General features: G+C 42.5%; 1 protein-coding gene across 1 annotated transcript; it reads right to left on the bottom strand.

The window, feature by feature from the left end:
* Positions 1-12544: 12544 nt before the first annotated feature.
* On the bottom strand, positions 12545-15382 carry glulb (glutamate-ammonia ligase (glutamine synthase) b). Its single transcript, XM_076727002.1, has 7 exons — positions 15051-15382; positions 14492-14675; positions 14215-14376; positions 13985-14131; positions 13750-13877; positions 13441-13640; positions 12545-13342 (listed from the first exon to the last, which is right to left on the bottom strand). The coding sequence occupies exons 2-7, from the start codon at positions 14655-14657 to the stop codon at positions 13024-13026; spliced, it is 1122 nt and encodes a 373-aa protein (XP_076583117.1). The 5' UTR covers positions 14658-14675; positions 15051-15382; the 3' UTR covers positions 12545-13023.
* Between the last annotated feature and the right edge of the window lie 12360 nt (positions 15383-27742).

Below are 27742 nucleotides of genomic sequence, written 5' to 3' on the forward strand. Positions count from 1 at the left end.
TCTGGGTCAGCATCTATCCTGCTAGTCAGCACAGCAGTGATACCTAAACGTTCTGGATCAACTTTCACTGACTTAGCTGACCACCCGTTTGTATATCGGCCGCTGAAGACGTTACACAGTCCGCATGAGAGGAGGACAACCTTCAAGGTCCCGTTGAGTCGTGGAAAGGCTGGATTTTAACCTTTAGTTAACTGAAGTGAGATACCAGGCTGAATTATGTTCTATTCAAGTCTTTAAGATAACTTTAAGGTTACTTACAGCAACAGTTAAGTGGGTTTCTTTCATTTTCTAAGAGGCAGGCTTATAACACCTGACCGACTTGTTTGTTTTTTTGGAGAAAATCATGTTGGTGTAATGTTAGCAGGTGGACCGCGCATTGATATTTTAATTGGCCGTTCGGTTATGCTCCAATGGCCGCTGCTGAATAACGTTTTGAGGCTTAAATTGTGATTTCTGTTGACCTGTCTGATTTTGGTGTTATCAAGTCGTATCTCACTGTGAACGCAGCCCATCTGCGTTAATGTGAAAAACACTCGAGATGAGTTTCACATCACTGGAGCCTTCATTCAGTCTGAGCTGCGGCTGTAATTCCTCGTAATGGCCTCCGCGTGTCGCTGTTGGCCTCTTATTTGACGGTCACATGAGCCACAGACTGTGGAAAATCACCAGCTCCGTACAGAAAAACCTCACGGCGCAACTTATCTAACAGTACATCTTATTGTGGACATGTGTGCAGCCCGACAGAAACAGACTGCTCTCATTTCAATTTCTGGAGAAGATTAAAAAGGACGTTTAATTGCTCCGGTAACAGGGGGTCGTGGTTGTTTCTTTGGAATTACCGTATTTTTGAAAATTAGCAATTGCCAGTATTTGTTTTAAAGTTCAACATGGGGCATGGCTTGAATTTGATGTGGTCTGCTTTTGAGAACATTATGTTCAGTTCTCGTTTTTAAATGATAAATAAGCTGCAGTTCAGTTCTTCTGTCGGTAGATGGCCTACTCATTTCCTACTCATAATATGGGACCCATTCAAAACAATGTTTGAAGTGAGGAGGATGGAGGCACTGGGCACACACTGGATGTGTATTTAATCTTCTCAGTCAATCAATCACACGTTATTTAACAGACACCTTTTAAACAAATCAAATATAATTCAAAAGGCTGTACAGGTGACTGACTAAATGGTAAATTTTGGATTGAGAGACTAATGCACACCAAAACACCCCTCCCCCCAAAACAGCCTTGCAGGAGACTCCACTCAGAGGTGCTTTACAACTGCTTTTAACCCTTTCATCACTCCTCGGATATCTTGGCTCTCTCATGTGTCTTTTCTCCTGAAATGAGGGTCAGTGCCGGGACGCAGTCCTCCTGTGGCTGGCATGCTGATCTCTGGCCTCCAGGCAGGAGGCTGCTTCCTCACCGCTTACAGGACAGTGACCCTGCGTTACACTGCAGAGACTGACGAGTTTGAGTAGCCTGCATGTGTTCAGTAATTGAGAGGATCTCATGAGACTAATGTCATAATTAAATGGACAGTGCTGGTCTGAACTCAGTGCACTTTCCCAAGATAGGAGACTGAAATTGGACACTTAACAACTCACCTTTACAAAGCTCTGTTTAAGATCAGATGCACTTTGTTCGTCCACAGATATCAAGTTTTCGTCTCTGTGGAGCTTCTCTGCGTACATTTTCCCACACAGCAACACCACATACACAGCCCAGCGGTACATTTCCTAATGTGAGCTTTCAGAAATATTGAACAATGTCCCCTGTGTTAGCTAAGGGCTGTATCTGGAGCATATCATAGCCTAATCTAGGACTATGTCATGCTAATATACAATACATACTATCAATAAAAACAAAACAGAAACAAGTAGAATGAAGATCTTTAAGAAAACAAACACAGTTGTTTGTTGGCGGAACTGAAAATGACCTCTGGAACTCAGTAAAAAGAAAAATAATTGTTGGCCAATATTATGTCTGGCAACTCTTTTCTCTCTGATTGTATCTGGTATAGTTATATAACTGAGTCACTGTGCATATGAATATGTAGCACAACACAGTTTGTAGTCACTTTCATCTCCATCTGAAGTCTGAAAATCAAAAATTTAAGCTGTTTCCAAAAGGAAACCTCAAATTCCGAGCGTGTACATTACTTTAAGACGTCAAAACGAACCTATAAATCATTTAAAGTGACAAAAGAACCAAAATAAAAATCATTCAAAGGGATATCAAACTGCTGCTGACTGGTCAGAGGCCACTGAAATGTTCATGACTCTGCGTCTTTGTGATTGTCAGCTGGAAGCTGACACAACAAAGCTGTGGTGGACGTTACGTAAGTGTCTTTTGTCGTGACGCAACAAACGAACTCAGATGCTGAAGCTGTACTAACAACCAGTTTAAGGAGCATCACCCATGAAGTCCCTGCGGGGATTAAAAAGATTGTGGTTTGTTTGTTTTCTGGGTGTTTGTGTTCCTACCAGAACCCCACTGAGGGAAGTGTTTTTCCCTCATGACTGCTTCAAAGAAATACAGTCGAAGACAAATGCACGCCTGCTTACCCTGAATTTAAGAAGTCTGAGCTTGTCAGTCGGCGTCCATTCATTTTAAATACACAGTATCTCTGTTAATCCTGACTGAACTCGTATGAATGTGAGGATCATCAACGAGCACAAACAGATTTAAAGAGGTTAAATATGCTTTGCTAGAAAGCTGGACGAGAATGAATATTTCATTGATATATTCATAACTCACTGGCACCACTGTGCTGAAAAAGTGCCGAGTCATTCTGGAGGTGGTTCTTGAATTTCACGGTGGAGTAGACCGCCTTAATTGAGAACATACCCAGTCTTGGAATTTTCCACAGGACTGTTCTCGGGCTGCGTGTTTTGCTATGCGACCAGTTGCAGGAGTCGTACCCCATCAACCATGTTGTACTTCTTCATACAGACTCCATATAGTTGTACAGAATATTCCTCCAGTGTAGATTTGGATTTTGGCCAAGTGTTCCTCATGGCAGTGTATCCTAATTTTAACAAATAATAAATTTTAACAAATGTACAAATTACATTGTGCATGCACCTTTATGTCTTTATATCTACACACTGTGAATGACCTCAAAAATGGTCACAGGAACAGAACATGTTTGTGACAGTGAGGTAGAGTGAAAGTGTGATTCCAATGTAGATATTTTCTTAATGATCAGATGTAATCACTGGTAATATCTCGATCTACTGGGACAATCACCACCTGCTTTCTCTTTGACCTTTGCCTTATCAAACAGGCTGAAAACAGAGTAAGTCCTGTAATGGGATTTCTTATTATTCATCTTCTCTGTTCCTCAATCATGTACCAAATGATTTCATCTTCTCTTTACTCAGTTGTAAGCATTTACTACCTTAAAGCCAAATGATTAACTTGCCATTTGATTAGAGTCCGTCCGCGGGCGTAAGAATAAACTCCCAGAAAGACAACGAACGACTTTGTGCTTTCTAACACAAAATTGCCAGAACAGTACATTGTCAGCTGTCTGGGTATTAGCTTGCATACAGAAACGCTGGTTCTCACCCTGACGTCTGTAGTCTCATGTTCAGAATGTTCATATATCACAGAGAAAGCGAACGAGCTTGGCGCTTTCATGCAGCTCTGACAACTCTAACGTGAGTTGTGCCAAAGTGCTGCAGAAGAACACGACAGGGATGAAAGGTGCAGATTAGGGATGATATTGTGCTGCTGTCAAAGGAGAAGTGGTGGTGAACATTTATTATTATTAACATGTATCATCATTATTATCAAATGAATTCTTAATTTAGATGTAAAAACTACTTATTCCATTCAACACCATATTGAAGCTGTCAGTATCAATCATCCCCTCAGTCCTCAGCTTGTATCTCCAGGTACTATCACACCTGTGGTTTCTCACCTTACATGGATTTTCATCCTTCGCTCTTGTCATTACTGCGCTGACCTTTCTTTTTACCACATCTAAACTGGAACCTATCAGGAGCGAGACTGAACATGCTGAGTCTAATTCGCCTTTGTCTGTTATTTCAATCTGCCATTGGCAGTTAAATTTGACAAGAACGAGCATCAGATTTAGTATAATTAAAGGCTTACAGTAAACTGTGAGAGCGCGTTAAACTGTCCACTCAGAGGGAAAATCTCCATATTTTTTCACCCTATTGATTAAGTGTATTTGAACATGCAGTAAAGTTTGATTGTGTCATACTTGAACTACAACAGAAACCAAAATCCTGTCCCTCGCCTACAGATTCTGCTCTCATATGCAGATATCTGTTCATAGAGATGACTTAGATCACGTTGAAACAGTTGAAACCCTTCAGATTTCGGCCCTGGTTGATTTGGTGACACCTGTAGTTACTGATGGCTGCAGCAAATGTGATTTAATACTACATATCCCAGAATTCTGGGGCCAGCAAAATAAACAATTGGCCCTTTTCCATCACTCTGTGGGCAACCACGATCTGATTTTATGCTGACACGGCGTGAGTGTGCAGACAGCAGGGCACAGTGGAGGGAGTTGGAGAGCTAGCAGAGAAGTTGAAGGTGTGCAGCTTGCAGCTCTTCGTCTATCAGCTCACTGTGGCTGCTCTTCTTCCTCCATTGAAAATGACTGTTGTCTTGTTTTGTTGATGCATTTTGGATGAATGAAAGCAGTCAGTGTCAACTCCCTGACTGATTTCCTGTGACTGCTTCATAATAAAAGTCACCTTGTGTTTCACCAGTTAAATGTTTTTAATGTGAAATGTGAAACTTTCCGTTTGCATTAGCAGTAACTTAATACAGCATTTTTACCGGGAAAGTTGACACAGACAGTCTGTAATACTGCAAATATAGAAATAATGCAACATTTCAATCAGCGGCCACAGGCTTGCTCACTTGTGTTGCTTCATAAATAGCTGCAGACATGTACTTAGATGAAAATCCTGGAGATTATTGCTTTAAGTTTGTAAGTGAAGACAGAGAGTCTGAAACTTGCTTTGAATAAAATGAGACCTTCTGCATCTGTGGCCTCTAAACTGTAGAACATTCTGCTGCTTCTGAATCTTCTCTATGCTTCATTTTGTCCAGAGGCCTTTCATCCTAATAAATGGTGTTGAGCAGCATTACAAACGCACAACACTTGAACCAGGACCGCATCGAACTTGCAAAAGCTTGCAAAACCAAAGGAAGCGTTAAATCATCCTGTCTTCAGCTGACCTCATGCTTTAAGGCAAACAGGAACATCCGACATTTATCCCACAGCAGTTTTCTCTTCGGTCATTATAGCATGTGGCGGTCCGCTGAGGCTCAACATGCAGTGCATGACACAAACTTTAATATGGTTAAGACTTTGACTCACTGGGACAGGAAATGCTAAAAACATATTGGATTTTGATTAACAAAATCATCATACATTATAAACCACATTGTTCTGAATATTCCTTTGAGGAAATTCAAAGATACGTCTGAAGCAGTACCTTTTCCCAGAACTGCTGATGGGGATGTTTTCTTGCTGTCCTTCTTGTGTCAGGCCCACAGGCATGGATCTGTCTGGTGTTTCACCCTGTGCTCACTTGTGTGACCTTTGTGAAATTCCATTATCTTTGTGGCTGGAGGATGGGGGTGGTGTTGCGTTCAGGGTTCCTGAAGTGTCTTGGAATGGGAGATTGTAAAGTGCCGCATGGGATTTGACAGTGGGGGAGGAGAGAGCACAGCTCGAGGACTGGTGAAAGAAACAGCACCGACAGAAAGTCCAAGTCAACAAATAGGTCATGAAAGCAACCTGCTTTGGGTTTGTTGAAAACTTATCAATCATATGTGTTAGCAGTGATTGATTGATGCTGGTTCATTCTATTCAGATAAACCATGAAAAAAACGTAAAGAGGTGTTTACTGCTGATTAGTTTGCCTGCAAGGCAAAGACTTGTTTTGCTATGCACAGTCATCACAAAATACTGCTGAAAGCCAGACGGAGCATCCAGGCAAAGTTTGTCAAGACCATGTTACAACTGTAAAATGTTCACACAGTACAAAAATGCACGTGAGAAGCAAACACATGTACATGCATGTAAAAAAAGAGAAAACTTTTAGTGCCAGATGTGCAGCAGCAACTTGACACCACGGAGCTCAGCAAAACAGGACAGGAGGAAAAAAATCTTTGGGGGAAGTCATGTCTAGCCTGGTCTTGTCAGCTAAATGCTGAAGAGAAAAACAGGTGAAGCTTTGACCCATGTTTACAGCCTCTCGTGTTCACCATGCAGGTCAGCTTACGATGCATGTTCTTCAAGCATGAAGCACATGATCACATGGGCAGAACAGAATACTCCATGGCATGTGAGCAACGCATTTAGAATTCACAGTCTTTTTGTGTGAGTAACATGCTGGGATGACCTGATTTCCCGTTGACTTTAAACAGCTTCCCGTTAACCTACCACCCATCTCCTTAGCAGCTCCTCTGTGGGTGTAAACAGAAATGTTTACACCAGAGTGAATATTTTCACAAAGAGATGATGACAGAAAAATGCAGGCATCTTTGTGGAAGCTGTCCATTTTGGTTTACCCACATTTAATGACACTCACAATCTTGCACTGGAAATAAATGACAGTCAAAGTGTGTTTGGACTCATTTCTGAAGAAGAATCAGAGGGACAATCCCCTTTATTGTCACACAACATACATGCGAACACACCTTGCAATCGGTAAAATTTGTCCTCCGCATTTAACCCATCTTGGTCGTCGTTCCTCCGCGGCAGAGCAGGAGCGGTGGGCTGCCATCCGACCGGTGACCGGGGACCCTCTGTGCGCTAAAGTTGAAGCTACAACCAGCAGCTAGTTAGCATAGCTTAGCAAAAAGGCTGTCAGCGTTCAGAGATAACAAAATCCACTTACCAGCTGAATGTGATGTAAAACAGGCTTTTTGCATAGATTAAACAAATGAGATAATAATTAGAGGTGCTGGCAGGCAGCAGTTTGACCCTGTTTCCAGTCTGTTTGCTAAGCTAACTGGTTGTTGGCTGCAGCTTGATATTTAACAAAAAGGAGAATAGGTTCAATCTTTTCATCTTTCTCTTAGCACCAAAGCAACTGTTGCTTTAAATATGAAGCTACAGCCAAGTGACAGTTAGCTCATCTTAGCACAAAGACTGGAAATAGTGGCCAACAGCTAGCTTGGTTCGGTCCAAAGGTAAACAAATCTGCACTCACAGCCAACCAAAGCTCACTAATTAACAAATCTTGTTTGCTTAAACTGAAATGTAAAGCCAGCAAGTTGTGGCTCTCTAGGGCAGGAAATGAAGCCAGGGCCAAAAAACTGCATTTCCATGGACGGCCACTTGAGGCTGGCTGTGAGTCAATCCCCATAGACCCCCATATTTAAATAACCAACTTTACAGCAGAAATAAACATGTTTACAGCCTGGTACAAAAAAGGATTTGTTGTAAATTGCTAATTTCACTGATCGTGACAACTGAAGGACAATGTTTTTTTTACACAACTCAGTGGTTTAAATGGGCCTGCAGTGGCTCAAGAGGTCAAGTGATTTGTCCACCAATCAGACAGTCGGTGGTTTGATCCCTAGCTCCTCTAGTTTGCATGTCAAAGTGTCCTTGGCCAAGTTCCTGAACCCAAATTGCTCCTGATGATGTGTCATCAGTGTGTGTGAATGGGTGAATGTGTCGCGCTGTGAAGCACTTGAGTGGCCAATGTAGACTAGAAAAGCACATATAAATGCAGGCCATTTACCATTGAAGTCATGCAGTTAGCCATGCATAATTACAGGCACGGCAGCTAGCTGCTAGCTTTCAGCATGACAACGATGTTAGTCCCGCCCGTGGAGCTGATTGGACCATCTGCTTGTTCAGACAAGAAGCTGCTGTTTCATGTCATGATGCCAGATGAATTCAAAGGTCTGGACACGGGCAACTGACCTCCTTGTATTTGTCTTAGCTAAGCTAACCAACACTTGGCTGTATATTCATACTTATCCTTGAGACATGGGAGTGGTATTGATCTCTCATTTATTTGTCCCATGAATCCCGTGAGTTGAGCTGTGCGCCTGTTTACACCATGTGTGTATGTTAACTCGTATATTAACGTGCATTGAGCTTGTTCTTAGGCCTGTCACTTGCTTTTCTCGTGTTTCAGGTCAGCTGTGATGCATGTGCAGAACTGCCAAACTTGATGGGACATGCACACATGCACACAAGGGACCTCTTTGTCCAAATATAACAGACTGAATTTGGATTTAAGCTGAATTGAACATTGCTGTGTCCCATTATCCAGCTGGAGAAAGTATTTTAGTGACTATATTCAATGTAGAGGTCATAGATAAGGTTTACGGTCAGATTTAATGAGGACAGTTCATAACTGAACAAGTCACGCAACTACCATGTGCTTATTTAAAATGCTGATGACGTTAGACACAGTTTGTGGTGGTCTGATCTCCGTGCATGTTCCTCCATCCAGGGGTTCTCTAACCTTTCTGTCTCACTGTGCAGCTCTGCTTTCACAGCTGCTCAAGTTTCCGACCATCCAGCCAGCCATGCCGCAGCAGTTCTCACTGAATGTCCCCAAACCCAACGCCGCAGGGGAGGAAGGGTCGAAGAGGAGGGGGAGGGGAAGGGACACAAACATAGCGCGTTGTCACCAGCGGTAGTGGTGATAGCTGGGGCTGAAGGGCCTCCAGAGCAGAGGAGACTGCAGTCATGTGAGGAGATTAGAGCCAAGGATGGTGCTTCATTTGCTGTTTGGACTGAAGGTATCTGATTAAGTGGAGAGGCTCTGAGTGAAATGCAGCTCAGAAGCCTCCTTCTTTATGATGAAAAACCTCTTTGATGTGATGAAAAGCTACACTGACATTTCTATACAAGGGCAACACTTGTGGTTCATATGCCATGTTCTTGGTTCTGTGCATATTCTTAACTTGCCTGCTGTTATGCAACAGCCTGGTATGGAGCCCCACCCCCGCCTCTCCTACACACACCAGACTGCCGGAGTTTAGGCTCCAGCTGCCATGGAAACAAGGCTCCAGGCGGCTGAACGACTTTCTTCGTGAGACCTCCTTTTTGTCCCGTTTATCTGTCCAGGTTATCTTATCTGAAATATCTGAGTTTATCCTCGTAATGTCGCCAAAGTGGCGCATTCACACACTCTCACACCCTTCTGTCCAAACAGCACAATGAGGTCAGATCCGTCTGCTGTCCGTCTGCTGTAGATGTGTCATGCACCAATTTCACCAGAAAAAATTCCTCGTATGTGTAAAAGCGTACTTGGCAATAAAGCTTTTTCTGATTCTGATAACGCAGGAGGCTGGGGGGGGGGGGGGGGGGCTCCACTTGTAACGCAATAGGAACCTTTCAGCAGGTTGCACAACATGCGCAATACAATGCCTGCATGTGAAAGAAAAAGCATTTCAGTTGGATGACCACCCCCCTCAGACATCACAGTATGTGCTGAAAGCCTCAATCGTTAGAGCTTCTTCTTGGTAAAAGTGACTCTTCTAATGTTTTGCTTCTCAATTGCACTAAAAAACTGACTGAATATCTGTGATTTTGGCTCAAATGTCTCCTTCCAAGCTGCATTTACATACAGTAATATTATCTGACCTGAGCTTGTGGACCTGATTTAAGGAGGCACAATGACGCAACAAGATTTCTTCATTTAACAGTAAACTGAGCCAAATCGAATTTGGTGTGTTCTTGGTCTGCTGTCAAATGAAACAAATACTATTACATGTACTCTGACTGCAGTTCATGTAAGGCCATCCAAGCAAACTGAAGGAAATATAGAGACATACTAGAACTGTTATATAGTTCCTTTAAGGAAGGAAACGACGTTTGGCTGACCAGACTTTGTACATTACTGTCATCAAAGCCAAATAACAGAACTTAGTTACAAACCCGACGCGTTACCTGTGAGAACGTCCCAAATCTTATTCAATTTGGAACAAATTATTGGCCATAACCACACAGACCAGACATCAGCACTCATATGACAAAAAAATTGGATACACACAAACAAATACATTAAGCTCAGTATGGTCGTCATAAACATAAAATACATGAGTACTCCATCTACATGTAGTACTACTCTATGTACTACTTTAACCATTATTTCACCCCAGTTAAGACACATTTTAGCTCAAGCTGAAAGTCCTGTCGTGAAACCAACCAATGGACACCAATTTTGTCCCTATAAGTCAAACTGTCCTCAACCCACTGGTGTGCAGTCCCTGAATCTGTCCTTTCACCACGAACACACCTCCATCGTCCCTGAATGAAGCCTTTAGGAAACCAGTTTGAGATTTGTGTACCGTACCTTGTTGCGCTGCAGGTGTTTCCCTCGTGAACCTCGGAGTGGACATGTTTTACTCCAGGTTTAATAAAGCACGGCACAGTGAGTTCTTCATCACAGTATAACTCGGGGCAGATCAATCGGTAATGCATGGCATCCATGAAAGGGGTCACCCAGGCTCACACAGATCTCTACATACTAAACATACAGCATATTTTACACAGTTTTCCTGATTAATCTGGGACGGCAACTCTTTCCTTCACCGACTACATGCATAAAAACTATGTTAAGTTTTTGTGAGTGGAGGTTCAGTGTCAAGGACACTTAAGCGATAAAACAAGAGACACACCTTTTACTGGAGAGCCTCTATAGACCACACTGTCACCTTTCTGACACCCGTGATCCCAGTTAACAGCCCTTAGATTAAAATAAACTCCTAACACACACACACACACACACACACACACACACACACAGTTGTTCTTGTTAAATTTAGGACGAACCACCTCAAAGTTATTTAAGATTTAAATTAAAATATTAGTAGTTAGTAGTAGTAAGTGCACCCCAGGGTACTTGTATGAGTCCACCCTCTTCACTTTCTCTCTGATGACAACAAGGACAGGAGACTCATTGGTTGGTTTTGCTGATATTGAGCTTCAGGTGATTGTCGTTGGACCACATGATGACGGCATATTTCTATGTGGATATTATTCACAGGAATCATACCTGTCAAAATAGCAGCAGATCCTCATACTTTAATGACTGAACAGGTCGATTGCCAGTGGCTCCCAAAACGACATATAAGACAATTGGAGAGTCGAGCCAGTGTGACAAAGGCAGACCTTCATTGTACTTTTGTCCTCATCTCAGTAAGTTTGGGAAACAGCTGCAGTTTGCTGAGCTTTAGGGTTGCAATATTGTGATAACTTCAAGGTTTTCACTGGATTTATTAAAGGCTGTGAGTCTGGACAGACATGGATGTAAACAAACATACAACCGCGAGGTGGTTATTCTAGTTTCATCTAAATGTTTTGTTTGCTAATCTGCTCTTATAACTAACTTACAAAAAGAGAGCAGACTTACACAATCGCAGCAGACACCGTGTTCTCTGTGACGAATTACCGACCTCAAGCATGTTTCAAATCTTTGCAAATTGATTTTCATGCTCAAGTGAAGTAAGTGCCTAGAAGGTCGGACAGATACCTAAAACACCACAGCTTGAATTGTTCGTCAAATGGTCATAACATGTAGAAATAAGTTGCACAATCCTTTAAAGTGATGAAGCTTTTTTTATTCACTGGAAAGTAAACTTCAAACAAAACAAAAAGTGATACCCCGTTAAGATTGCTGGGTGGACAACATAGGTTTGGAATTAAATTCTCAGCGACCGTCTGATTCACTCACTTTGGCAGGACGACAGATTGAGCCTGAGTGTGAGGAATGATTCAGCGCAGCATGTATTTACTCTGATCAGCCTGTTTTCAAATCAAGTCGGTAGTGACGGTTATGAAACCAGAGGCACCGTATGACCTGTGTAACATGATCTGAATCAAGACGAACTGAACACTCAGTCAGTGTGAGCTACAACAAAAACAACCCGATGAGGAGTTTTACAGGTGCAGACAGAACAGGATGCCACTTTGATGATTAGTAATCAGCCTTATATTAAGTGAAGATCTTATGCATCCAACAAATTTTTACTCTCATTGCTAAATGATATTAGTCACCTAAACTTGTAGCCAATCCAATGTGGTGAGTTGTGCATTACTCTGTGCCACTGACTGCTCAAAATGAGCTCAAGGCGATTTTGGAAGGAACTCTCCCTCCTGCTTTTACTCTCCTGGTCTTCTGGGCCATAGGTTATCGAGGCTCGCGTCACAACAACATACCAGAAAGACCGTCACACACTCCATTTATGCACTGAGCTGTGCCACAGCAGAGAAGCCCCGAGCAATCAGCAAAGGCAGCACGCTCACATGGATGTCGTCTCTGCCTTCAGAGCCAGCGATAAATCTTAATCTTGACGTCTTGCTGATGTTTTAGGTGACGCAGCCGCTTGGCCCGGTTATGTGTTTGAGTGAGCAGGAGGATGTGAACGCTCCCGTCTTAATAAACCACCATTTGCTAAACATTAAGACTACATTTTCCCTTAATGCTGGTCATGTTTCAGAGATTCAAATCAGCTGATAGTCTCTGTGTGGTTTGTGTCAGAGTATAACAGGACACACGCGGGATTCAACTGGAGTCGGAAGTCAGATGTAAAAATGTTAGCTGTTTATTAAAGTATTTTTTTACATGTGGCAATTACACGTGAAAAACAGACATGCATTATTTAAAAAATATACAAAAGTAGTCTAACGTGACCTTATTCATCCACAACATGATGAAACCACCGTTGTGACAGAGTAAAGACTGATAAAAACATTCAATGCCTTTTGGATCCTTTGGGTCAGAGTTACAAGAAGTATTTCATTAGTACAAGTTAAACGCATTACAACAATGTAATTCTATACAAATGATCAGCTATGTGACACCGTGACTCAATGCGTTGGCAAAACGGCAGTGTTTGTGCCAGAGGTAAAGACTTGCTGTGAACACCCGCACAACGCACAACAAACGCAGGAATACTTCAACTATCGTTTCATTCGTCAAGTAAAACATTCACAAAGGTAATGATCCATCATTACGTGGCTAAATACAGTACTGGCAGTGACACTGGGTCTCAGACCGATCATTTGCTGTATTCTGTAGGCTCCTCTCCCTCCTCTTTGAGTAAACATGTGCGTACCAGAGCCTCTGTGACCACGTAAGGGTCGCAGTTGGCGGACGGACGGCGGTCCTCGAAGTAGCCCTTCTTCTCCTGCCCCACCGAGCGAGGGATGCGGATGCTGGCGCCACGGTTGGCCACGCCAGCCGAGAACTCGTCGATGTTTGAGGTTTCGTGATGACCGGTGAGTCGTCTGGCGTTGTCGAGCCCGCCTTTGGGATCGTAGGCCCGGATGTGATACCTGTGTCGCTTTGCCAACCTTTCGATCGACTCCTCAATGATTCTGTGCAGAAAACAGAAATTAGCAGCACATTCAAAACTCAAAATTGAAGTTCGTACCACATTTATTTGTTACACTGAGCGACGACGGCTCGTTCTTACTTCAGTCCATTGTCCTCTCGCATCTCCTTTGTGCTGAAGTTGGTGTGGCAGCCGGCGCCGTTCCAGTTCCCTGGGATCGGTTTGGGGTCAAAGGACGCCACCACACCGAAATCCTCACACACTCTGTGAAGGATGAAGCGAGCAACCCACAGATGGTCCCCCATGTTGATACCTTCACAAGGCCCAACCTGGAACTCCCACTGAAACACAACAGACAGCATTATTATTAATTAGAATCACACAGTTTGATGGACTAACTGAAAATACCATGAAAGTGGGACAACAAAGAGGAAGACAGCAGGACAGTACCTGAGCCGGCATGACTTCAGCATTGGTGCCACAGATCTGAACCCCGGCGTACAGACATGCTCTGTAGTGTGCCTCCACTATGTCCCGTCCATATGCTTTATCTGCTCCCACTCCACAGTAATAAGGCCCTAATCAGGTGGAAAGGAACTGATTATTAACACCCCGCCGGCTTTTAGGATCGCTAGTTTATTACATTTGAATGAATGGTGGAACAAGCCAGAGAGGCGATAATCACCTTGTGGTCCTGGGAAGCCGTTGGAGGGCCAGCCGAAGGGATGTCCATCCACGGCCAGCAGAGTGTACTCCTGCTCCATACCGAACCACGGGTGGTTGTTCTCCACCATGCTCATGATCTGTTTGCAGGTGTGGCGCAGGTTGGTCTCTGTTGGAGCAACAGCAGGGATTAGCTGAAATACGGGACAGCTTCAGCTGCACTGACTTTCAGGTCTGTTCTCGTCGGCTTACCCGCTGGCTTGCGGTTGTACTTGAGCACCTCGCAGAGCACCAGCTTGTTGGGGTCTTTTCTGAAGGGGTCCCTGAACATGGCTGCAGGGATCAGGAACATGTCGCTGTTGGAGCCCTCTGATTGGTAGGTGCTGGAGCCGTCAAAGTTCCACTCAGGAAGATCTGATGCAGAAAAACAACTGAAATCAATGACCTACTTCAACATCTTCAAACCACCAGTCACAGCAGACCAGATCAGTAGTGGATGTTTTTACTGATCTTAGAGGAAATGACTTACCCTCAATCGTCTTGGGTTCAAAATCCAAAGTTCTGGTCTTGCAGCGCAGTCCCTCTCCAGACCCATCGATCCAGAGGTACATGGCTTGGACCATGTCCCCCTGAGGGAGCTCCATGTACTGCTGTTTCACAGCTTTGTTCAGTTTTGAACTTGCTGAGGTGGCCATTTTTCTTGACCCCAAAACCTGCAGAGTGAACAAAGCAGATGATGAGCTTCACTGCGTGCACACGAGCAGAGGATGACCTGGAAAAGCTCAGGAGGCTGACACAAAATAAGCTTCATCTGGATGTGAAACAGTGATTATGGAAGCAGCTCCATCAGTGAGTCTGACCACAACCTGTGGGATCATCTGCTGCTCTGACTCAATTAACAAAAGCTCATACGAGGCAGCAGAAGAAGAAATGCTCATTATCACACATTTAAACCACACAGCATGACTGTCAGAATAAAATCAACATGAAAACATTGAATGAAAGACTCGAACTGAAGAAAAGTTTCACTTTGTGGAAATGAAAACACCAGATTTCTGCAAACAGCGGCAGCTCAGGGCGTGTCTTACCTTGTGTTAAGTGTAGGAAAATATCAAGAGAATAAAAGAGTCTCCAGACGTGCTGTCGTTGTGAAGCTTTCTATTGTTTTTCATTCCTGCTTCCCCCAACGAGTCCAGCTCGGATTTATACCAACGTCGAGCATCTCGGCCGCCTCTGATTGGCCGAACAGGAACGTGATCAGTCCGTGATGAGGAGATGCCAGAGTCAGTCAGTCACGTGAATAACAAAAGAGATAAACGCCTCAGAGAAGCTTTTCGCCCCCACTTAACTCATATCGATGTAAAGTGAAGCTGGAGAACGCAGAGAGCATCAAACAGGATTTTAAAAGCGACACAAAGAGAGAAAGAAAGACGCTTTGAATGCTGCTGTAAACAACAGATGCGCCCCCTAGCGGCGCCAGACGGGACTATTCGTTCCCATGCAGAAAAAGTCATTTTATAGGCAACATCCAATATTCAAATATCAATCATACATTTCACCCTCAGATGGTCTGATGCACACACACACACACACACACACACACACACACACACACACACACACACACACACACACCACGTGCTGCTCTTCTTCACCCAGTAGTGGAATGTAATTAAGTACAGTGACTGAAGTACTGCACTTAATTACAAATTGGAGACACTTATACTACTTCTTAAATATTCCGACATCTTTACGTAAAAAGACTCTTGGATTAGCTGGAAAATGCATCATCCCAAAGCTGCAAACATGTCATGCTCTTACGGAATATGATGCATTGATGTAGATTAAACCAGCCAGCTGTGTGTAAAGTAGTGAAATGAGCTCAACTTCAACATCTACACTGTGAAATCCATCACACACGTTAAAAGCAGCAGTAACATTAATACAAAAACATCAGATATGTAAAGCAAACTCTGACAGGCAGCACATTTCAGCAGAATATCAGTCAGTGTTATATTATTGTTCAGTATATTACAAAATTAGATCATCATTATCGATTCATTCACACATAAGCTGCATTTTAATGTTCAGATTGATGCTGTTGCTCAGTTTAATCAGTGATAATGGGTCATAATTTATTAGCTGATCCTTTATTTAGCATCATACAAGCATGTAAAATTACAATTAAACTCTGTCATATAAATGCAGTGAAGAAAAAAACTACAAAATTAAGTATAAAGTAGCATAAAATGAAAATACTCATCAAAGCACATTTACTTCTAAAAGTAAAGTACAGTCACTTTCCAGCTTTGTGTTTTAAAGTGTTTCTGCTTTCCGTGGACCAACACCCTGCGAGGAAACTTTACACCAGGTTTCACCTGTCGTCCGTCTTTGTTTCCAGCCAACACAAGAGTCGTGTTAAGATACTCTTTTTGTACACAGCACTGACCGCATGTTAGCATCACAGATGTGATGTTTACAAGCAGCTATTTGCTGAACGTGTTTGGCACATGTTGTGTTCTCTGACGAGTTTAGCACAGGTACCAGCCTTGAGCAGGGAGCTCTTTAGGGAATCTGTCATAAATACAAAAACATCAGAGAGGAAAACGGCAGAGATTTCTATTAGAGAGTGGAAAAACGAGTCCTCTAAAACAAGTTTGTCCACAAAGAGCTGATGAAGATCAGTAACTCTGTAAGCTGATAGGAAGATTGACTGTCCGTGAACACAAAGATCGAGTCCTGCATGGCAACAGTGAGAGACTCTGATGACATTTAAGTTGTGTTTTCACTTGTTTCCCTGCACAGCAACACAAGGATTAATCGATCAGTCAAGGACGGTTCAGCAGGGCAGGTCTGAGCTGAGGACACAAGAAAGATCCCTGATTATGAAATCCAACCACTACCAAATACTTTGAGCCGGACGGTGCGTTTGTGTTCATTCTGGTTTGCTGACATTCAACAGGTTGTTTTTGGATCTGAAAAATTTAAACGCCACGTTGGTAAAACTGGACTCAAGATGAGCGACTGGAAACACTTCATATATAAACCATATTACAAAGAGTATAAACCATATATATCACTGATGCTAAAAATTCCCCAAATATATATTTTATATAAAACAGGTGTTCAGTTCCATCATTTCTCTCAATATTATGACATTAGACAGCTCCAGAATAACAAAGAACACACTTATAAAAACAACACGTACACACACCTGACCACACATGCACTGCAGGTAAGGAAAGAAACACCTGTACAAATCCAGACCTTCAAATTAAAAGCACCGCTGTGAGATAAAAGATTGTATGGCAAGCTACAGAAAAGGCATCATGAAGGAACAGTGTTAGGTAGCCTCCAAAAGGAGCTGCTAAAGATCCAATCAGCTGAAGAAATCACCAAATGTTCCTGCCTGTGGCTTTATATTGGCAGACAGAGTGATGCGTAAGGTTGTTCATGGAAATAGCCTGTCTATAAATACATTAAGTGTAGGGAAGAGGACTGAGAAGCCAAGACGCTTACTGTACATGGAAAACAGGCCAGAAACTGAGAGTGACAAGCAGCTCGACTTTTTATAGCTGATGCTGTGTACAGCCAAAAAGAAAGGACAGACGACCGCGAGACTGCTTTTATAAACACGCAAACAAACTTAATTCTGTGTATGTAACGTGGAGATGACGTTAAATTAGGTGAATTCTGGGGCTGAGACTTCACACACCTGCATGAAAATACAGTTTGGTCGTGGTCATTTTACATTTTCACAGCCAGAACACCTGAGGTGACGGGCGGACTGAGGCCTCGCTGCAGCTGCTGACCCTCTGGAAGGAGTCCAGGTCTTTACGTTTCCTCTAAGTGACGCTGCAGGGTTTCTCCTACAGTTTTCTCCTACAGTCATGGAAATGAACATAACTACAACTTTAGTGTCACATTATAATTATCTAAAACCAGAAGAATCTCCTTCCACCGACTCACTGCTCGTTTCTGTCAACTGTTTTCATGAACAAAGGATCTGTGTTCAGACAGCGACATCTAGTGGCTAAAAGTCAGAAGAGCCGTTTCTGTCAGGCCTTTATTGTCTTCTTCTGCCTGAGACATGCAGGAAAACACTGAGGGTCCATGAAAAGTCACGTCGTTCAGTGCGATCAGACATGGACGTTTAATGGGTTTAAAGAAAGCATGGGCAGATTTTTCATTTCAAGGCTTCAGAATGAAGATAATCAGCGTTCATTTTCAGATTCTCCTGCTGGGACATATTTGCTGCCGTGGGACGGCCTTTGACCTACAGCGCGTGAAGACGATCCCTCGAGGACACATGGAGAAGAAAGGAATTCAGCTGGTGTCTGCACGTCTGAGCTGCGTTTTTGCACATTTTCAGTTCAGTTAAAGAGATTTTACTTTGCTTCTGCTGCATCTGAATGAATTTTTGCTTGCTCTCATGAAGGCCATAATGTAATCAATGCAAACCTGCATTTAAATGTGCGCTGTTGAGTTGCACTTTCTTAAGCAAGCTGAACCGTCTCTGCTTCTCGTGGGAAAACACCAAATACTGCAAAACCAGTTTTTCTCCTGCAGAAGACCTTCAGGATGTGGTTCCTTCAAGCGACAGTATTCACTGAAAAGCACATGTTTAAGTTTCAAAACTGCATCAATAAATCAGCCTTGAGGTCTGTAATTATGGTGGATAAAGAACCATTTTTCTGGGTTTTTGTTCGATCATTCAGTCCTTCTATATAAAGTAAAAGTTGACTAATCAAATCAGATTGCAGGACTGATTTGAATGAATATTCAGTGACTTTCATTGGAGATTAAGAGCCATCACATCCATCCCACCTTCATTTTCTACACGGAACAGAAATATGATCAGAATATAAAATGTAAAATGTGTGTATAAAGACGTACAAAAACAATTCCGAGAATTTCAGAGAGCCATGTCAGCAAAATGATCTTTATTTACTCAGTGAAGTCAGTAAGTTTCTGCCACAGCAAAAAAGAATCACGTCGGAAAATCTGTGGTCTGACGGCCACTTTTAGGTTCTGCTTAAAAGGTTCTGGGTGACAAAGTGAAGAATAAACCAACACAAAGTGTCTTAGTAACACGTTGCGTGTGAATTCATTCCTCCAGGCTTTTCCATTAATTTGTCACCTACATGTCTGTATGTCTGACTTCAACAGCAGGTGGTTTGTATTGTGCTCACAGTGTTTGATGGTCAAACTGGCTCCATGTCCGACTCTTAAGCAGCTGATTAAAGTCCAGTCTGCAGGAAACACTCAACCTCCTCTGTGGCGGCTGCAAAAATCTGTTGAAAGGTCAAATGTAGAGCCGTGGTTTGGTTTGTCCTTTCTGGGCTGCTGTAGAAACATGGTGGTGCAACATGGCTGACACTGAGGAAGAGGATCCACTCCCTGTGTAAAGGGCTCATTCTGAGGTAACAACAAACAACTGTTTTTAGGTGATTTTACACAAAAGAAAACACACGTATGAATGTTCAGTCTCATTTCTGCTGATAGAGATCCCCTAAATCCTAAACACTGGAGCTTTAAAGAGAAATAAAATAAAAATAAATAAATAAATCTGTTTTAGATTGTTTTTCCCCAAAATGTTCATTTGCTTAGCTGAAAAATCTTAAAATCAGGCCACATCTCCTCCTCCCTCACTTCCATTCGCAGGTGTGTTTGATCTTCAGGATTCCAGTTTCCACATCACTCTTATGTACGTTTGTCAGGATTATTTCCAAACTATTTGTGATGTCACTGATCCTGCAGGTACGACCACACGTCAAACTGATTTCTGACACCAGCTCAGTGTTAAAACAGCTTGCTGGTGTCACAAACATTGTTCTGTTCAGTCAAACAGAGTAAGATGTCTGTCTGCACACGTTGCTTTGAGGAGGTCAGGATGTTCTGTTTCTTCTCTTGAATCGGTCTTTCTTCCATCTTCACTTGTTTTCACTGTTTCACTGATTCCTTCTTTCCTTGTCGTCATTACTGCATCACTTCCACTTTAATTCGTTATTTATCTGATGTTTTCTTTTTTTATGTGTCTGTTACGCACTTTGTAACTTGGTTTTGAAAAGCGTTTTTTAAAGAAGCTTCTGCTTCCTCTTCTTGTTGTATTCCTCACTCCCACCACAGGGTGGCGTAATGACTCCACCTCACAGTGCGTACAGTCTTCTTGCAGCTCTGCAGACTGATGAGACGCAGAAACATCAGGTACGTCACTCTCCTCTGTTATTGTGTATAATAAATCTCATGTTTGAAGCTTTTTAAATCCAAAGTGAAAAGCTTGAGTTTTCCTTCTCGGCCTGCAGAAAGCTCCTCGTGCTGTGGTGCGTCCTCTGACCTGAGCCACGATAAATAAGTTTGTCATTTGCAGGAAAATTCAGAAACATCATGTATTTACTTTGTTTTGTAGCGTTTCTGCAAATACAGAGAAACAAACGCGGCACCGTGAGAGAAAGTCTCTTTGCCCTCGTGCTGTTTCGCAGTCACTCATGTCTGAGGACAGATATATTGGCTCGGTAATTTGCTCTCTGTCTCTCTCTTTTGGCTTGGAATACTAAATATTTGGGGGGGATTTAAAAACCATTAAGTGGGCCACATAAAAGAGAGCCAGGCGCAGTGATGGTCATTTCACCCCTCAAACAGAAATGGTAATTGGCTAATTTCTGTTCTAACGTGAGCCATAAAAGCCCTGCCAGCCCTTTTAATTACGCCTCCATGAAAAGACTTGCTTTGCACAATAAAAAATGGTGTCAATTAGTATGCAGAACAATGTTTAACATATCAGAAAATTAATCTACACAGCACTTTGAATTAAAAGTTTCTTTCTGGAATAACTAGGGCAGGCCAGCTGAGAATGCTATTGTATGTGGTCTAAATTACTCCTTTGTTACCGCCGTTGAAAAGCAATTAAAACAGGGATTCGAGTGTGGTCGTATTCTCCACAAACCTGTCAGTATTATATACTGGAAATAAAAAAGCTCTATGTCTGCTATCTGTTCAAACTGAGGCCCCGGCTCATTTATGTCGAGCCTTGAAGTGAATTGGATTCTGAAAGGATAAAGTGTAGAGAAAATGGAAGCTATAACGGAGAGTCGGGCCGATTCTTGCCAAAGGAAGTGCTGTTTACTCATGTTATTGTTAGAGAAGAGATGAGCTTATCTGATACCCCTTCTTATTAATGATGAGGGACTGCGTGGCTTGAATGTAAAAGCTGCCTCAGGCCATGTTTTTATGCAGCTGGACCGTATTTCTCCTCCACACACCCTCCACTTGTCTCATGGCTGTTTTACAGCGTCATGTTTTCATGTGAAATGTGTTTTTTAAACATAAACGAGAGCAAACTAGCTGCTTTCATTTGTTGCTTTTTTTTTTATTTAGTCTTATTATTTTACATATAACTGTCTGTATTCTCTCCTTAATGATCAGTTTATCAAATTATAAGGCAAATAATGAGGTGGCCTAGCACAGCACAGTTTTTAGCAGGTCTCAGGTCTGATCAGTGTCACCCAGCTTCTCCGTGGAAATGCCAGCAGCCCACTTCCCGGTGAGAAGCAGCCCAGAGGCGGCCGACAGCGGCTCATTTCCCTAAAACACACTCTTTTAATTAAACAAACGAGCATAATAAAGGAGAGAAAAGGAAAAGGAGATGCTCCAGATATTCCCGTGTGAGGAGAAGTTCATTAATATTTAGAGACCCTGTGGGCTTCCAGACATTTTCTGCAGCTCTGCTCGGCCTTTGCGGTAATAAGGCAGAAAGTTGCAGGCTGGTGCTGCAGTGCTGAAGTGACTGTACCTCTTGTTAGAGGCAGAATTACTGTACGCACAATTAAGATATTCTGGATCATCGCCAATGCATTTGGTACAACTAATGCTTCTCTTCTGCAGTTTTACACTTGAGGAAATGTGCTTATTTGTCCATTTCTGTTCATATGAAGCTGCAGTCAGGAACACAGCGCGTCATTCGGAGGGCTTTCCAGCTGCTGGGAGCTGGATTTTTTTGGGACAGAGACGGCTTCCAGTGTTTTTGCTAAGCTAACTCTCTCCTGGCTCCAGCTTCATTTTTAATGGACAGATATGAGTGGTATTAATCTTTCGTTAATCTTTAATCTTTGAATCTATCTCTCAGCTAGAAAAGTTGAGTTTAACCTTTAAGAGATTTTAGCTCTCTAGCTTTGTTCAGAGCCATTAATCTTGCAACAGTATGAGCTCAAATAAAGGTCATTAAGATTTTGAAGTGATGAATAATCTCAAAGCCTGCGGTTTTATATCACACTTGTAAACCTGTGAAAAAGGCTTGTGAACGTGCACAAATTATGGCAACGGTGACGTCTGCTCTCTTCTCGATCCTACCTACTGCAGCTTTAAAGCATCTCTGATGAGGTTGTTTATATCATATATAAGTATGTTGAAATTCACCCAGCTGTGCAGGTAGCTGTTGAACCCAGTGTGCACTACCTGTCAGTACCTACCTGTCAGGTGAACACAGTGGAGCATTCAGCAGCTAAAGAGCCACAGAGTTTTCACTGGAGTGATGGAGACCAAAACAAAGCTAAAAGGAGAGTGAACGCTGGTCTTAGGTGGACAGAAACGTGACTCCAAATCATGCTAATGCTGCTCCGCGTCTGCTGGAAGTGTAAAGAGGCAACTGTTAGCTAACGTTTGCCATGTAAGAACAGAATGTCAGTGTTGTGTTTATGTGCAGGTTTGACAAAGGATTACAGTAAATGTAGTATCCAACGTATTTATTGTATTTGGAAGCTATTTTGGGAGGTTCGGGTCAAGCACGTTCAAGCTTAAGCAGAGTTTAGCGATAGAAATCATTTTTGTGTTCACCTGAAGTATTTTAAGTACCTAATTGTGAAAGATCCACAGAGAGGTTTCTCAAAATAACATTTCAGTTTCTTGAGAATACATTTGATACCGTTTTATTCCTCCTTAGGCGCTCAGTGCAACTTCTGAAACGCTCTGCAGTAAACCTGGCTTTGATATCAAAGGACGGTGCTGGTCGTGCTGGGCCGGCGTTCCATACTGTAGGCTTGTTGTTGCCTTTGTAGTCATGTTGTTGCTTGTCTCTTAATTGACAGAGAAAGTAGAGAATGTTATGGATTGTGGGTGTTATCTCCAGTCTAGCATCCCCTCAGCGCACCGCAACAACTCATTTCTCACTTTGGTTGCAGGGGCTTGGAGCGCGTCTCTTTCTTACAGCCCTCAGAAGTCAGGTGGCCCTCAGCCATTCCAGCTGTCTGTCGGGTGTCATTGTGAATCAGCATCACGCAGGGGTGTAAAAGACAATCACACAGTTTTACATGCTACATTTGCCTTTAATCGAGGGGAAATCGTGTGCAGAGCCGAGCTCCAAATAGAAATCTCCAGCAACACTTCTGTGCATGTGTAATTAGGACAGTAAATCTCCTAATTAGCTTGTTGGGTTGTCAGTGGTTATAGCAGCATCCGGATGGGGTGGTGGGTGGAGGGTCTGGGGTGTGGTGGTGGAGATGGTGGGGGGGATCCAGCAGATGGCTGCATGCTGTCTTGCAGGCACAGAGTCGTGGAGCGGAGGGGCTGAGGCTGTGTCAGACGCTCCTCCGTCAGGCCGCTGCCAGGAGCCGCCGACCCCCCAACCCTCATGCCCCGACCGCGCTCCCCTCCGCCCCAGCAGCCACAGAGGCACGAGTTAAGAATAGAAGAAGTCTTGTCACATTGCATGTAAAGGCATCCTGTGTTCTGAGGGGTGATACACACTGGAAACAAACAATCGGCGCTCGGCTGGATGTTTGTTTTTTCCCCTAGTTATTAGTCCCTTTTGGTCAGATACTGTCACAGATCTGCGCTGCTTACACTTGAGTTCAGGCCTCAGGTTGACATAATCCAATGTAGCCCCTACTGCTGGGTGCTTTCATTGAACAGAGTCTGAATAGGCCACTGGATTACAGTACCTATGCTGATATAATTAAAGATTTTATGCTGTCAAATCTTCTCTTTTCAGTTTTTTGTATTTGACAGCGAGTGTGGACGGAAACATTTTAATGAGATGACAAAGATGGTTTGTGTAGGACGAGTGTGACTTGTTCCAAAACTTAAAAAGAACGAGATTGGGATGTGCTCTAGAAACGCAGAAATCCTGATTGTGTAAACAGACGCTGAAGCTGGAACAGTCCTCCCGAGTTGGTGGCTGCTGCTAAAATTCATGCTATTTAGGACGAATCATTGCAGCTGCCCCAAGTCGTGCCTCAGCCCGTCTGAAATCTGTTCTGACGCAGAGAACAAAAGCGGTTTCGGGGACTTCCTCCTCCTCCTCCAGATGTTGAACTTGATTCGAAAAGAAAAGGTGATTTTGAGGGGGTGGGGGAAAAGGGGGGGGGGGCAACGGCAGCTGCTGTAAGAAAGAGAGCGTTACAGTGAAACGCTGAAAGGTGAGAGAAAGAACACAAAAACATTGGAGGGCAGCGGCAGCATCGGGCTAAGTGTGCACCGTGTTTGTCAGATGTTGTTGTGGTTGATGGATTCTTGTTTTTCTCTCAATGCGTCCTCACATGCAGGAAAGCCCGCACAAACACAGCAATCTGGAGAGATGACTGCTTATTGTTTGATACTGAAATACTTACAGTACTACAGTAAAACAGCTTGTTGATGAAGTGTTGGGAGATTAAAAAGCTGAATGAGTTCTGTGGAACACTTGGCCTCGTCCACGCCCGTCCTCCTCACCTGTGGTGTCCCTCAGGGTTCAATTGTAGGTCCTCCTTTATTCCACGCTTCACAAACATTACATTAACTCTCATGTGTATGCTGACGATGCACAACTGAGCAGCTTCCCTCTAAGTGGACTGTAATTCTCTTTCCTCGGCCTGGATCGTGCTCGCCTGCAGCTCGGTCAAAACGCAGAAACAATTTTAAGATTTTAACAAGAACTTTTCAGGCATTTTTGCATGATCAGGTTCCCAATCACATGATTGCTTTGTTGTTTCCTCTTAATCTGCAGCGCGGCCACTCACCTTATCAGCCCTCAGGTTTGGAAATCTGCACCATCTTTTATTTCTCTTCTTAAAAGTGAAATAAACTGGACTTCTTGTCTAAAATTCTAACTTTCTTAAAATGTTTTGAACCTGTTTTGTTTTTCTACTTCTACTATCACTTCTACTTTTATTTATTATTTATCTGATCATTTCTATTTTTATGTCTTTGTAAATCACTCCGTAACTTGGTTTTGAAAAGTGTTAAATAAACTTCTTCTTCTTCTTCTTCTTCTTCTTCTTCTTCTTCTTCTTCTTCTTTGAGACCTTGATCGATTCTTTCCATTTACAGTCTTTTGGTAAAGTCTAAATGTGTGACAAACCCACAACACTATTGGTATATAAATATAATGTAACTGGAGATTTAGTGTAACATCCCTATTTTGCTACAATTAATAATTTCATGACAAGTTTGATGTGAATATTATTTTGTCGGATATCAGTTTGCCAAAGGCACAAATATTCTGGAAGTGTGAAGTGTCAAAAAATGAACAGTTTGAGAAGCAGAGTGTCCTATATATATCTCATATAGTTTAATTAAATGACATCCAGTGATTGAAAAAGATATAGTTTCAATTAAAGAGCTTTAATTGAAAAAGGTCATTTCAAAAACTAAATGTTCTATTAGAAATTCAATTACCTCGCAGAGAAAAGGAATATAATATAATTCTTCATAATGGACTCTGGAATGTAATAAGTCGGCCAATTAACTATTTTTTATTTGATTTAGGTAGATTTTATGATCTTTGTTCACAATATCAATTACATGGAGAGCTTTGTGTAGGCAATGTTCATAATGGCTGCAAATGGCAGAGGAGGAAAGAACCCTTGACTAATTAATGCATCCCTAACCAGCTTTCAATTATAACACAAATCATGCACTAACACACATCTAGGTCAGGATTCTCAGCCTTTGTTCAACATTTCCTCAACCTGAAACTTGTCTTTTTCCAAATGAAAGCAGACGTTTATGTGGAAATAGAAACATTAGAGCAAAACGCAGTAAACGTCGTATGGCTGCTTGTGTGCTGGTGCTGGGCTGGGCTGGCTTTCAGAGGTCGCAGCGACGCTTTCACACATCGTCAGGTGAAGCTTTGCTCCGTCTGGCTGCTCGTACTCTTTTGACAGATATCAATCAATGCGACAGATGAGGTCAGCTGTTTTAATTTGCTCACGCTGCGTCCTGGGAAATGAATATTCAGCGCTTTGATGATAAAGCTTTGCTGTTTATGCACACTGAAGACATTAATTTGCTGGCACTGTCTTTTTTTTTTCCATCGCACATTTACTGCAACATACTGTACAGGCCAAAGTGTTTTTAAAAAAGCAGAAAATGTGGATGTTGAGTGGTGCCTTGTGAGCCATTTTTTCTTATTTCCTGGGATGCTTTGCTCCTCTTCAGCAATGCTCTGTGTCAGACACTTCAGCTCTCATGAAAACGTCTCGCTCAGATACATAAAATCTGAAACCTGCTCATTTCATTGCTAACACAAAGACTTAAGCCACCAATAACATGTACAAGTAATCTTACAGACCAACAAATGGCCAGAAATACCTGAGTACGTCATCTACTTTTCATAGAGCAGATATAGTTACTGGTTACTTTTCAGAATAAATGAATAGATTTTTTATCATTGCCTCATACACACATGTCCATCCTGCGTGGGCTTACGAGACACCGTACATTCATGTAAGCCTGAAGTGGTTAAAAGTAGCACATACCTCAACTTGAACTGATGATGTATATGTGACAATAATCCAAAAACATAATATATAATATAGCCACAGTCTGCTTCCCCAAGTCTGCATATGTTTGTGTTGATTCTATTAAGTTCAGATTATTTCCCAGCACTAAGGTCTAAATGCAGTTTCAAAGCATATGGTAGAGAAATAATTAACTTTTTTTTCCTAATCATTACTTATCTATTGATTAAAAAAAAGTCTAAAAAATACAGAGGACATCCTGACCTCGGTGTTCTGGGTGATTTCCTGCATTAGTGCTTTTACTTTGGATGCACTTTGCTTCTAATGCCCCTGAACCCTGTTTTTACAGCGCGGTTTCACTCTGACTTAAACGAAGTAAACGATCTGCTTCCACCACAGGTGTGATGTGACAGAAAGCCATTTTCACTGTGAGAAAACAGCCTTGTTAAAGACATCCTTTGTGACTGAGCTGGTAAACGTGGCGTTCGAGCGATTAGCAGGTTTTGTTTCAAGGTGACGGCGCTGAAACACAATGAAACATGAGAACGGCGGAGAAAAATGTTTTAAAACCTTGAGATTTGATCAGAAACTCTCATTCGACCTTGTGCCTCCTCAGTTCAATCTTTACAAAGACAAGTCACTTATTTGAAGTTATTTAAGGGAAACATGCTCAGTTATAATCAGACAATTCATCGATTAGTCGATGGACAGAAAATGAATCTATTTCAATAATCAGGTTTGGTTTCAGTTATTTATTCATTGCAGCATCTCAAGTGGGAAGATTTCCTGCCTTATATGATCATAAATTGAGGGTTTTGGGCTGTTGGCTGACTTGAAGACGTCACCTGGACTCTGGGAAATGGTGACGGGCAGTTTTCACCTTTTTCTTACATTTTTGGACTTAAAATAAGTTGATTAACCAAGAAAACAAAGCATCTCCTTCACTCTGTTTGCTGCAGGTGAAACTACAGTACTGTAGCTTCAGAGCCAAACAATGGCAACATCAGTTGTTTTCCAGCAGGGGGCAATATTAACCAGGGAGGGAGGGAGATCAGGGCACGAAGGAG

This window comes from Chaetodon auriga, chromosome 3 (genome assembly GCF_051107435.1).
Source record: "Chaetodon auriga isolate fChaAug3 chromosome 3, fChaAug3.hap1, whole genome shotgun sequence".
Classification (NCBI taxonomy): domain Eukaryota; kingdom Metazoa; phylum Chordata; class Actinopteri; order Chaetodontiformes; family Chaetodontidae; genus Chaetodon; species Chaetodon auriga.

Coding starts and splice junctions, on each gene's coding strand:
- glulb (XM_076727002.1), bottom strand. CDS start 14,657: ATGGCCACCTCAGCAAGTTCAAAACTGAACAAAGCTGTGAAACAGCAG. Junction 13,878..13,984: donor CGGCTTCCCAGGACCACAAG/GTGATTATCGCC, acceptor CCACCTGATTAG/GGCCTTATTACTGTGGAGTG. Junction 13,641..13,749: donor CTGAAGTCATGCCGGCTCAG/GTACTGTCCTGC, acceptor GTTGTGTTTCAG/TGGGAGTTCCAGGTTGGGCC.